Genomic DNA, 12,347 nt, shown 5'->3' on the forward strand with positions numbered 1-12,347 from the left:
TCGGATTGAGTTGTATCATCTTGTTGTTGCATTTTAAACCTTAACTTTGAACATCCGATTGGGGACTTTGATATTTTGAAAGACTTGGATTGGTTGTGTTTGCTTGGTGGGAAGAATCGCTGGTGGATTTTCTGTCGATGTTGTGATTGTTGCTTGAGGACAAGCAAGGAATTAAGTGTGGGGGGGTTGTTTAGCCCTATTTTGTGATGTTTTTGTGAGTTTTCCTGCTGTGCATTCGAGCTCGTTTCATACCTTTGTGCTTTATTTTTCACGTGCTCGATGATCTTTTGGATGTACTATTGTCGCGTGCAGGATTCGCGAGTTGCCGAGCGTTTTGGCATTCTTTTCGAGCATTTTCTGGAGTTCGGCTCACGGCCGCCGCGGCCCCACGGCGCGGGCCGTGCACATTTTTGGTGAGAAATGCGAAGGGCGCTCACGGCGCCGCCGTGTCACGGCGGCCGCCGCCGCCCCTGTGCAGTTCCGGCAGTTACGGATTTCACCTTTAAAATCCGATTTTTAGGGTTTCATTCGATCTTTCGACCCCAGCAGCCTCCAGACGCAATTTTATGCTTTTTCCCTTAGTTTAGTTAGATATAAACATTCTAGATACTTGTGGATTCCGCTAGATCGTTGTTTACATTGAATCGATTGTAAGTTCTCAATTTGATTAGTTAATCTTTACAAGCTTTCTTGTTATTGCATTGCCTAGATAATTGAGCACTTAGATAATGATATTTGATTTATGCTTTTGATGTTTTCATCGCCTAGATAATTAGTGTTTATGATTGTTGATTTACTATTGCTTTCTAGATCGCTAGTTAAAACCCTAGGTTTTTGGCTTTCCTGCGTTCTTAATCTGCTTTCCATCTTTCGCCTAGATAGATTTATATGCTTCCTGTTGATTCTGCATTAGATAATTTACAAGCTTTATTTAATTACGCCTAGAATTAAAGAGAGAGTGTCAGACCCAATTACCCGATTAGAGTGTTTAGGTTTTATTTCTGTTTCTTGTGAGTAGCACGATCGAAGCCCTGCTAAGCCTTCCTTGAGAGACGACTTGAGTCACCTTACCGCCCTAGGACGACCTCGTATAAATTCGAGTCCATCCGTTAGGTGTTTTAGGATGAGTCAACGCCTCATACATGATTAGTGCCCGATGGAGATCAACCCACCAGGTCAGCTAATAGGTGTACACAATTCTCAAATAACGTGTTAGGTCAAGAGAGAACCTCGATTGATTAACTTATACGAGCCTTAAACAGAGCAGAGTGCACAAAATATTTTATTGGATACAGTTTGCATTTTTATTGCATAAACAATTGGCATTTCATTGAAACATTTAGAGCTTAATAACTCAATCATACTTTATACATTTGGAAAGTAAGCCCACCTGATTAGGCAAAGCCTGTCGTTTAAACTTAACTCTGAATCGGAATAGCAGCGCTAATCCTCCTGATCCACAAAGCATGCAAGAAATCTATAATCTTAATAGGTCTCCTAAATCTAATCTTAAGTTATGGTGAAGTGCTTATCATTCTATGATATCACGCCGGGTTTTCAAAATTTAATAAATATTTGAAAACTAAAATCTTGAGTCACGAACACCAACAATATTCTTACTCGATTTTTCTTAAATAATTGAATTCATAATAAAACCAATTTAATCAAATGATTTTATTTGCAAAAATTTTAATGCAAATTTCTTTCATGCTTTTAAACATATAATAAATGGTTAATTACGCCAAAAACCATGAACTTTGGGCCAATTTCCAAACTTGCCATGAACTTTCTTTTTTTCTTTTATCAAAAATTCCCTGAACTTAAGGGGTTGAACAATTTTTCCATGCTTTTTTTCCCCCGGTGAAGCTCCGAGCTGACGTGTCGCTTACATGGTAATACCAAGCTGACTTGTCGCCTACGTGGTAATACCGAGCTGATGTGGCACGTACTTGGAAAAACAATAAACAAAAAAATAAAAAAATCATTATTTTCCCTCCCCCTTCTCCAAGTCGGCCGGTGGACCGCTGCCTTCCTCCGGCGAAGCAACGCCAAGGAATACCACCTCCGCCTTCCTCCTTCTCGCGCCGTTCCAGACCTCACGCCGCTTCCCATAATCACCAGGTCAGTTGCCTTCCTCTTCCGCCGCATCGAACCCACCCCCTCTACGGCCCTCTCTCTCTCCACCGCCCTCCACCATCACCATCACCAGATCCGCCGCCGCCAACTACCCATGCAGATCCATCGCTCAACCGCCCTCTCTTTTTCCACCGCCCTCTACCACCATCATCACCAAATCCACCACCATCATCACTAAATTCCATTAACACCAAATTCACGCAGCAGCAGCTCCGATTCTCGACGGCAACGTCAATTCCAGGAGAGAGAAAGTGGAGAGAGAGAGAGAGAGAGAGACAACACACAGAGTCTGGTGGGGTAGGGCAGCGGAGGCGGTGACAGCGACAGAGGGCGCTGGAGAAGATGCGGGGGAGGGCGGTGGAGGAGGTGCGGATCTGTAATGGTGGTGGGGGAAGGCGGTAGAGGAAGAGGTGCGGTAGTGGGGGAGTCGGCAGAGCAGAGTCGGGCAGAGCTGAGTCGGGCAGAGTCGGCAGAGCTGCCTCTGGCAGCGCTGCACTCTGGCAAGGCTTAGTCAGCTCTGGAATTGAAGAATACTTTGCTCTGGAATTGAAGAATACTTAGTCAGCTCTGGAATTGAAGAATTCTCCAATCCAGAAGTTCAATTTTTCATCTTCGTCATCTTCAATTTTAGGCTTTACTTCAGGATCTACCCACTCAAAGAAACCACATTGTTTCTTCTTCCCCAAACATCCATCGCCGCCGTTGACTTCTTCTCCCTCAAAAAATCTTCTTCTTTCCCAGATCTCGCGCCGCCGACCTCACACCTCACTAGGGTTTGCGCCCCCTTTCGCGCTGCGCCACCACCCGACCTCGCGCCGCCTAGGGTTGTGCCCCCTTTCGCGCGGCGCCGCCTTCCATCGCTTTGGCGAGATTAAGGAATGAGAGATTTGGGAAACTAGGGCAGGGGCGGTCCGGTGGGCGGCTCTTCGCCGGAGTTCAGAGAGGAGAAGACGGGGGCTAGAATTTGAGGTAAAACGACGTCGTTTTATGCCCAACTAAACGACGTCGTTTTGGTTCCCGTCCGGCGGTGCCATATCATTTTTCAGGTCACTCAAAAATGCCATGTCAGCACTCAATTTGGGAATTTTCAAAAATCATGGAAAATTGTTCAACTCCTTAAGTTCAGGGAATTTTTGATAAAGAAAAAAAAAGTTCTGGCAAATTTGGAAATTCGACCAAAGTTCATGATTTTTGGCGTAATTAACCCTATAATAAATAATCAAACTTAAATATAAAGTCTAATTAATTTAAATAAAATCTGTAGCCCAACAATTAAATCAATATGCAGAAGCCCAAACTTAAATTAAATAAACCCATGACATATATAAAATTCGCAGCCCATGCTTTAAAATAAATAATAATGCAGCCCAACAAGAATATAAAAAAAATCGGCCCACAAATAAAAGCCCAAACCTATTTCCATTTTTTTAAAACAAACCCATCCCTTTATTCTTCAACATTTCTCACGGATACTGGATACACACACTCACAGGTACTGATCTCTCTCTCCCTCTCGGTTCACTTCTCCGGCGATCGCAGCAGGCCGCGACCGCTGCTCTCTGCTCGCTCTCCCCCATCTTCTCCAGCGATAACGTAGCGAGCCAGCCACCGCTCGTGGGTCAAGCGGTGTTGTCGCCTGTACACTCAAACCAGAGGCTCCCCTTCGACTCCGGCGACCCCATCGGCCAGAAGGGCCAGCCACCGCACTTCCACTCCAAACCCTAAAACTCCAAACCTCTAATCGACCCTATCCTCTCGAATCCCTAACCCCCAATTCCAGACTTCTCCCTCTTTTATTTCCAGCAACAACGACGACTCCTGGCCGCCGCCGTGCCCTAACCCTCGACCTACCTATCGCTCTTCATTCCCCAGCGACAGCATGGCCAGAAGACCGTCGCCGCCGATTCACACAGCCCCGAGTTCTCTCTCTCTTTTGTCCGACTCTGAACAGGACGCACTCCCACCGCCCCTCTCCTCTCTTAACGCCGGACAACCAGCAGCAGCTCCGATGCCACCATTGCCGCTCTCCACCGACTCGACTCACACAACCAAAACATTCAACAGCCAACTAGGGATGGCAATCGATCCTGGACCAAGTCCAAATCCGCAGATCCAGATCCTTTTTATAGGATCTAGACATTGTAAAAAATGGATTTAATGGATTTGGACCGGATTTGAATTACTCTTAAGATTTGCGGATCTGGATCTGGAGCAAAAGTTTTGAAATCCAGATCCGGTCCAGATCCGGCCCACGGATCCGTTTATATATAAAAAATATACTTCCTTCGTCCCCAAAATAAGTTCCTCTTTGGGGACGACACGGGTTTTAAGGAAAAGTGATAAAGTATATTGATAGTGGAGAAAAATATGTTATAATTAGTATTGGGAATAGTGAAAAGGTGAAAAAGTGTTATAATTAGTATTTGGAGTGGTGAAAAAGTGAAAAGTAAGAATAAATAAAGTATTATTAGTGGTGGGGTAGTTGTCCAAAAATGGAAAGAAAGAAAGAGGAACTTATTTGAGGGACGTCCCAAAAAGGAAAAAAGATGAACTTTTTTTGGGGACGGAGGGAGTATATTTTATTTTATTTTATCAAATTCTACCTTAAAGATCTATTACTAATCTAAACATCTATTTTCATAAATAATGTATATAATTCTATTAAAAATAATATTTTATTTTATCTTAATTTAAATTTTAGTTGTTGTTATTATTATTATTATTATTATTATTATTATTATTATTATTATTATTATTATTATTATTATTATTATTATTATTATTATTATTATTATTATTATTATTATTATTATACTCCCTCCGTCCCCAAAATAAGTTCCTCTTTGGGGACGGCACGGGTTTTAAGGAAAAGTGGTAAAGTGTATTGATAGTGGAGAAAAATATGTTATACTCCCTCCGTCCCAATAATGAAGACACACTTCATTTGGGCACGGAGGTTAAGGCGAGATAGTTTAGGAAATAAAGTGTTTGATTAAGAAGTTGATTAGGGGTTTTATTTACTTTTATTTTAAATTTATTCTGGTGTAGGTAAATTAGTACTCTCTCTCATCTTCTCCAACCACCACCGCCGCCGGCGCCGGCGCCGATTCCATCTGCTATGCCACCGAAAATCAAACCCAGAAAAGCAAACCACCGAAAATCAAACCACCAAAAATCGAACCCAGAAATCAAATTTAGAAATCGCAGATCATCCAAAAAAATGTCCAAAAAATTGAGCATCGAAAACTGATTCAAAATTAACACTACACGATTTCTGCAACTTTTACAAAAATTGAACAAAGATTCGAGTTTTAAGCGATTCTTGAAAGTTTCGAATCAGCCAAGCGAGAAACAGAGTCGTACTCCCCTCTCTCCTTCAGAAGTCGCCGACCATGATAGCCTCTCCCTGAATCCGACGAGTGCTCCCTCTTTTTCAGTCTAGCGGAATCCCTCTTCCCCAAATCGAGCCCTAATTTTTCAAAGCTCAAATCTCAATTTCTCCATTTGCTCTCTCCAATTTTCGCCTAGAGATTCTGCAACATTACGCGGGTGTTGGCAGAAATAGGGCCAATTTTCGCTTAGAGATTCTCGATTGGGAAGGCAGCGGAGCCGGAGGAGAGGACGGAGGACATTGGAGTGGCGGCGATGGCGGTCTGGAACCATAGGCATGAAACAGACGGAGGATTCTCGCCTAAAATCGAACGCCTCTGCTCCTTCTCTTCAGAGATCTGCCGCGCCAGCAAACCCTAGCCCCTTGCCCCCAGATCCGCCGCCCTGCATACCCTAGCCCCCAAATCCGCCGAAGAAGAGAGAGGGATGGGTGGCGGCTATTCAGCCGGAGAAGGCGGCGGAAGGGAGGAGGAGGCGGTGGCGGCAGACATAGAGGTCTAGAGCGAGAGAGATGAAGGAGAACCGAGAGGGATAGAGAGAGGGGTCGGACAGGGGCGGTCGCGGCGCGACGTCGTGCCTCACCGGCGACGACTTCGCCGAGGAGGAGGAGGAGGAGATGGGGCGGCGGGGATGGGAGTGTTTCAGAAATGGTGCCGAGAAGAGAGATTGAGAGAGGCGGGGATGGGAGTGTTTCAGAAAGGATTTGAGGGAAATACCGTAATTAAGCCACAATTAACTAGCTATTGGAGTGCCCTAATTATTTCCATATATGGAAATGTGTCTTCATTATTGGGACAGCCCATTAAGGAAAGTGTGTCTTCATTATTGGGACGGAGGGAGTAATTAGTATTGAGAGTGGTGAAAAGGTGAAAAAAGTGTTATAATCTAGATTGCATAGGTGCGAGGGGGCGGGTGCGGGAGCGATACGATTCGAGTGCAGGGATACGGATTTTTAAAAATTATAGGGTGCGATTCGTGAAGGATACGTCTGTGCTATATATATATATATATATATATATATATATATATATATATAACCATTTAAAGTCAGCCCAAGGTTTTAAATAAATAAGGGCCCAACTGAATTTAAAATTGGCCCAAATGAATCAAGCCCAACTCCAACCCTTATTGCCTTTATTCCCACCCTCGGCTCTGTCTCTCTCCCTCTCTCAATTCACTCACGCCGCCCGCCCTCCCTCTCTCAGAAATCACGCTCACACACACAAATCTCACGCGCTGCACCCTCTCCTTCTTCATCTTTCCCGGCGAAGAGCGCCGGCTCACCGAGAAGCAGCAAACGCGGAGAACCCACGGCCGCAGCAGCTGGAACCAACCACCGCTGCCTCACCCCCCTCTATCTGTGTCTCACACCGGTTGGCAGGAGGTCGCCGCCCCTACTACCGCCGCCCTCTGAAATCCGACCACCGCAGCGGCATATTGAAGCCAACCACCGGAAACCACCGGATTCGCGAGGTTGGCGCACCCGATTCGCGAATCCATTTTTTTTTTTTTGATTTTTGGGGGGATTCGCCAGGTGGCGAATCCCGTGCGAATCCCACGCGAATCGCGCCCGCACCCGCCCCCCGCGCGAATCGGATACTGCACGGGGTTGATTTCCGGCGAATCCGTGCATTATAGGTTATAATTAATATTGGGAGTGATGAAAAAGTGAAAAGTAAGAATAAATAAAGTATTATTAGTGGTGGGGTAGTTGTCCAAAAATAGAAAGAAAGAAAGAGGAACTTATTTGGGGGACGTCCCAAAAAGGAAAAAGAGGAACTTATTTCAGGGACGGAGGGAGTATCTTTTATTTGTATTGATGATATTGTTTTTTTCTTTTCAATGTAAAAATGGAAGACACATTGTTCCACTGTTACTGAATATTGTGATGAAGATAGAGATAAAATTGATTGTAATGATATGATAATTAATTTTTCATCTCTTTTTTATATATACTATTAGGTTCGGAGGGTCTCGATAGGTGTATGGGGGGGAATACACCTATAGGCTATTTTTAAAACCAGAAGGATCTCAATACAGAGATCAAAACGAAACTTTAATCTCAAACACACACACACACCTGTTTATTGAAAAGAGATTTGATCAAAACAGGGTTGACGACTGATACTGAAAGACTCTTCAGTAAGGAGTTATCAGTTAAGTCACAAGTACTTAACTGATGCACGTAAGGCTTCAGTCGAGTTTGATAAAAATAGAGATGATGAAACAAGAAACTTTACCCTAATTAAGAAACGATAAACAAGACAAGATATACGTGGTTCGATCATAAATGATCTACATCCACGGGAGTTCTTCGTTGGTTTCACTATACTTTGAGAGAGTATTTACATATTACAAGTGTTGCTCAGAAATAAATCATGATCCCTCTCCTTTAATGCTAACCTTCTATTTATAAATATGAGAATGGGCCCTAAAGGCTTTAGGCCCATGAACTCTAATAATTGGATTTAGGCCCTTTAATGCCTTAATACACTTTAGTCTTGATTCGACCCATCTACGCTGTCCTTCGTTGGTGAAGCGAGTAACTCCGGCTCTAGCAAGGCCAGCTCTACGCACTGGCTGCGCTGCTGATCTACGCTACTGTGCTGCGTAGCTCTGCTGCGCTGCTCTGGTCTGCGCTGTTCTGCTCTGGCTGCGCAGCGCTGCTACGCTGCTCTGGTCCGCGCTGGTGGTCTTGCATTTTAGCAAGGCAATCATCTCTGCACTTTGGTCAAGGCTGATTGACTCTTCATATTCCTTTGTTAGCAAGTCTTCTTAGTTAGATCTGCGCTCATTAGTTCATGTGATAATAATAACAATAATAGTAATCAAGTAAGATGTTCCTGTATTGTTATAAATCTTCCTGACTATCAGAGGATAGATCAGTCAGACTGATAACATACGCAATGGAAATACTTTTGTTTCGCAATAGCCTTTGTTGAGCATGTTGTTAGTCTTAAGTTTCTCTTTGCAATTAATCAGTATTCAGTTTATCAAGGGTAAGAACACAAGTAGGAAAGTAAAACTGAAAGCTGTAAATAACACATAGATTTTTACGTGGTTCAGAAAACACTTCCTACAGCCACGGTCGATTGATCAGACCAACAACTTCACTCTGCAAGTGCTTACGGGTGCACTGCAAACCGATGCTAGTGCTTACGGATGCACTGCAAACCGATGCTAGTGCTTACGGATGCACATCAAACCGAACCGTGTGCTTGCGGATGCACACAACCGAATTCGTGTGCTTGCGGGTGCACACAATCGAATCAACTGAAGATCCAATCTTCAGTACCAACACACCTTGTTGGATTTCTCACTCCTAGCACGAACTGGCACTAGGATCTCACGGAGACAAAGTACATTCCTGAACTCCTTTGCAACTCAAACACTCGATTCTGTTGGTCGAAGGGAGGTTTGAAATCTTGCCAACTAAACTTCAAAGAACAAGTTCTTTGGAGTTAGTTTTGACCTGGGCTCTGGGTAAACAGAGGAGTTCTGAAGCTATGGAGATCATTGAGAGCATGGCCACCACGAGCTATCAATGGCCATCTGAGAGAGTTCACTTGAAGAAAGTTGCTGCTACCTCCAGTTCGGACCCTATGGCATTGATTTTAACTCAGCTGGCAGAGATGAACTCGAAGATCAATGCTATGACTGTTGGCAATCCTGAGCCGGCTGTGGAGATCCCAACAGGCGTAGAAGACGCCAACTACATCAATGGCAGAAACTATGGGAACTTTCAGCGTGGGCAACCGGGTGGATACAATAGTGGACATCAGTTTCATCATGGAGGGCGTCCACATCCCAATTTGGCTTATGGAAATCCGAATAACGCGCTTCAGGCTCCACCAGGCTTCTCTGTCACCAATGGAGTCATCAATGAGGAGAAAAAGCCTAATTTGGAAGAGTTGCTGATGAAATTTATCTCCAAGTCCGACGAGAGGGTGGAAAAGCTTGAGTCCAATGCCGTTGTTGTGGGGACTCAAATGAAGATGTTCGAGACCCAATTGGGTCAAATAGCCACCGCCGTTAACAAACTCCAACAGTCGGGCAATCTCATAAACAATGCCAAGGTAAATGCCAAGGAGCAGTGCATGGCCATTAGATTGAAGAATGAAGCCACCTCTGAAGGTAGCCATGGATCTCGTGAGATGGAGAGAGGAGAGCTATCGTGGAGAGTCCATGAGGAAGGCCGACGACTTCCACCTCATCTGCGTCCTCCTGAGTGGATGCCGTTTCCCCAGCGTCATTTTAAGATGGTTGATCTGCCGAGCAGGACTACACAGGAAGGGGCCATGACGGCAAAAGATGAGAGTGCACAACTGATTGAAGAAAGAGCTGAGGAGGTCACTGTTGAGGTTTCTGGCAGAAAGAATGATGAAAAGCAAAAAGCTACTTCGCCAGCAACTGTGACTACACCTCTCCCTCAGCGCCAGAAGAAAGAGAGGGGGCAAGAGCAGTTCTCCAAATTCTTAGAGATCTTCAGCCAGCAACTTAGGTGACCGACTTGTCTGCCATCTGCAGCCTCATAGATGTCGGCTTCAACTCTCCAATCGCCAGCTGCTTGAAAACAGATAACGGCATGAGATTGATGCTCGCCCCCAAGTCGCAGAGTGACCTTCTAAATTGCTAGCCTCCAATAATGCAGGAAAGTGTGAAGCTACCCGGATCTTTGACCTTCGCCGACAGCTTCCTCTGCAAGATTGCGCTGCATTCTTCATTGAGATTCACCGTCTCAAACTCTCCCAACTTCTTCTTTCGTGAGACTATGTCCTTGAGAAATTTGGCACATTGCGGCATCTCTAGTAACATCTCCACCAACGGAATATTGATGTTCACCTTCTTAAAGATCTCTAAAAACTTAGAGAGCCGCTCTTTCATCCTCTCTTTCTTCTGGCGCTGAGGGAATGGTATAGTCACAGTTGCTGGCGAAGTAGCTTTCTGCTTTTCCTCCTTCTTTCTGCCAGAAACCTCAACAGTGACCTCCTCAGATTTATTCTCAATCAGCCGTGCACTCTCATCTTTTGCCGTCTTGGCCCCTTCCTGTGTAGTCCCGCTTGGCAAATCAACCATCTTAAAATGACGCTGGGGAAACGGCATCCACCCAAGAGGACGCAGATGAGATGGAAGTCGTCGGCCTTCCTTATGGACTCTCCACGATAGCTCTCCTCTCTCCATCTCACAAGATCCATGGCTACCTTCAGAGGTAGCTTCACTCTTCAATCCAATGGCCATGCACTGCTCCTTTGCATTCACCTTGGCATTGTTTATGAGATTGTCCGACTGTTGGAGTTTGTTGACGGCGGTGGCTATTTAACCCAATTGGATCTCAAACATCTTCATTTGAGTCCCCACAGCAACGGCATTGGACTCTAGCTTTTCCATCCTCTCGTCGGACTTGGAGATAAATTTCATCAGCAGCTCTTCCAAATTAGGCATCTTCTCCTCATTGATGACTCTATTGGTGACAGAGAAGCCTGGTAGAGCCTGAAGCGCGTTATTCGGATTCCCATAAGCCAAATTGGGATGTGGACGCCCTCCATGATGAAACTGTTGTCCACTATTGTATCCACCATGTTGCCCATGCTGAAAGTTCCCATAGTTTCTGCCATTGATGTAGTTGGCATCTTCTACGCCTGTTAGGATCTCCACAGCTGGCTCAGGATTGCCAACAGTCATAGCATTGATCTTCGAGTTCATCTCTGCCAGCTGAGTCAAAATCAATGCCATAGGATCCGAGCTGGACGCAGCAGCAACTTTCTTCAACTGAACTCTCTCGGATGGCCATTGATAACTTGTAGTAGCCATGCTTTTAATGATCTCCATTGCCTCCGAGCTCCCTTTCTTGAGCAGAGAACCTCCAGCTGTTGTATCCATAAACATTCTCGCACGCTCACCACACGCATTGTAAAACATGACCACCAGAGTCCCCTCATCAAAGCCATGGGACGGGCACTTCCTCAGCTTCTCCTGGTATCTTTCCCATGTTTCAGCCAAAGTCTCTCCATCAAATTGTTGAAATTGAAGAATGTCCATCTTCAACTTCAAAGTAAGCCCAGGAGGATAAAACTTCCGTAGGAAAAGATCTGCCAGGTCTCCCCATACTGGATTGGTTCCCAGCTGTAGAGTTTGATACCACGACTTTGCCTTATCCCTGAGTGGGAATGGGAAAAGGCGGAGTCGTATAATGTCATCAGGGACTCCATTCATCTTAACAGTGCTGCACAGCTCCAGAAATTGCGCCAGATGCGCATTGGGATCTTCCACAGCTTTGCCTCCATACTGGTTTTGCTGCACCATCGTGATTAAACCAGTCTTTAGCTCAAAATTGTTTGCGTTAACTCTTGGAGGCTCATGAAAATAGTATTGCGGGGTGAACGCCTCATTGATTGGGGAATGTTTCTGCGCGCCAGTATCTTTCTGAGCATCCAACAATGCCTGCAGCTGTTCTCTCAACGCCCGGACTTCTTCTGCAGTGGCAGCCATCGTGTCTAGTGTGGCTTCTCTTTTCTTGTTGTTGTTGAGGTGGAGCGTGGCTTCAATCTCTGGATCAAAATCTTCAAGAGGAAGATTCTGAGATCGTGTGTTCATTCACTACCTGGAAAGCTCCAAACACAAGAATTAGAACCATAGGAAAAACAAAGAACAGAAAAAAATAAATAACATAAATAAAATCCAAATTAGTCTCAAACAATTAAAAGATAGTATTGATAAAACTCAGTCCCCGGCAACGGCGCCAAAAACTTGTTCGCTAATTTATTTAACACGCTGCAAGTGTACGGGTGCAATTGTGTACAGTAGCAAGCAAGGTCATATTC

At 44.8% G+C, this 12,347-nt stretch overlaps 1 protein-coding gene across 1 annotated transcript; it reads right to left on the reverse strand.

The window, feature by feature from the left end:
• Positions 1-10,023: 10,023 nt before the first annotated feature.
• LOC131008258 (uncharacterized) lies at positions 10,024-12,120 on the reverse strand. Its single transcript, XM_057935147.1, has 3 exons — positions 11,827-12,120; positions 10,261-10,572; positions 10,024-10,158 (listed from the first exon to the last, which is right to left on the reverse strand). Exons 1-3 carry the CDS (start codon positions 12,118-12,120, stop codon positions 10,024-10,026), a joined length of 741 nt encoding a protein of 246 aa, XP_057791130.1.
• Positions 12,121-12,347: the final 227 nt, after the last annotated feature.

Source organism: Salvia miltiorrhiza, chromosome 2 (genome assembly GCF_028751815.1).
Source record: "Salvia miltiorrhiza cultivar Shanhuang (shh) chromosome 2, IMPLAD_Smil_shh, whole genome shotgun sequence".
NCBI classification, from domain to species: domain Eukaryota; kingdom Viridiplantae; phylum Streptophyta; class Magnoliopsida; order Lamiales; family Lamiaceae; genus Salvia; species Salvia miltiorrhiza.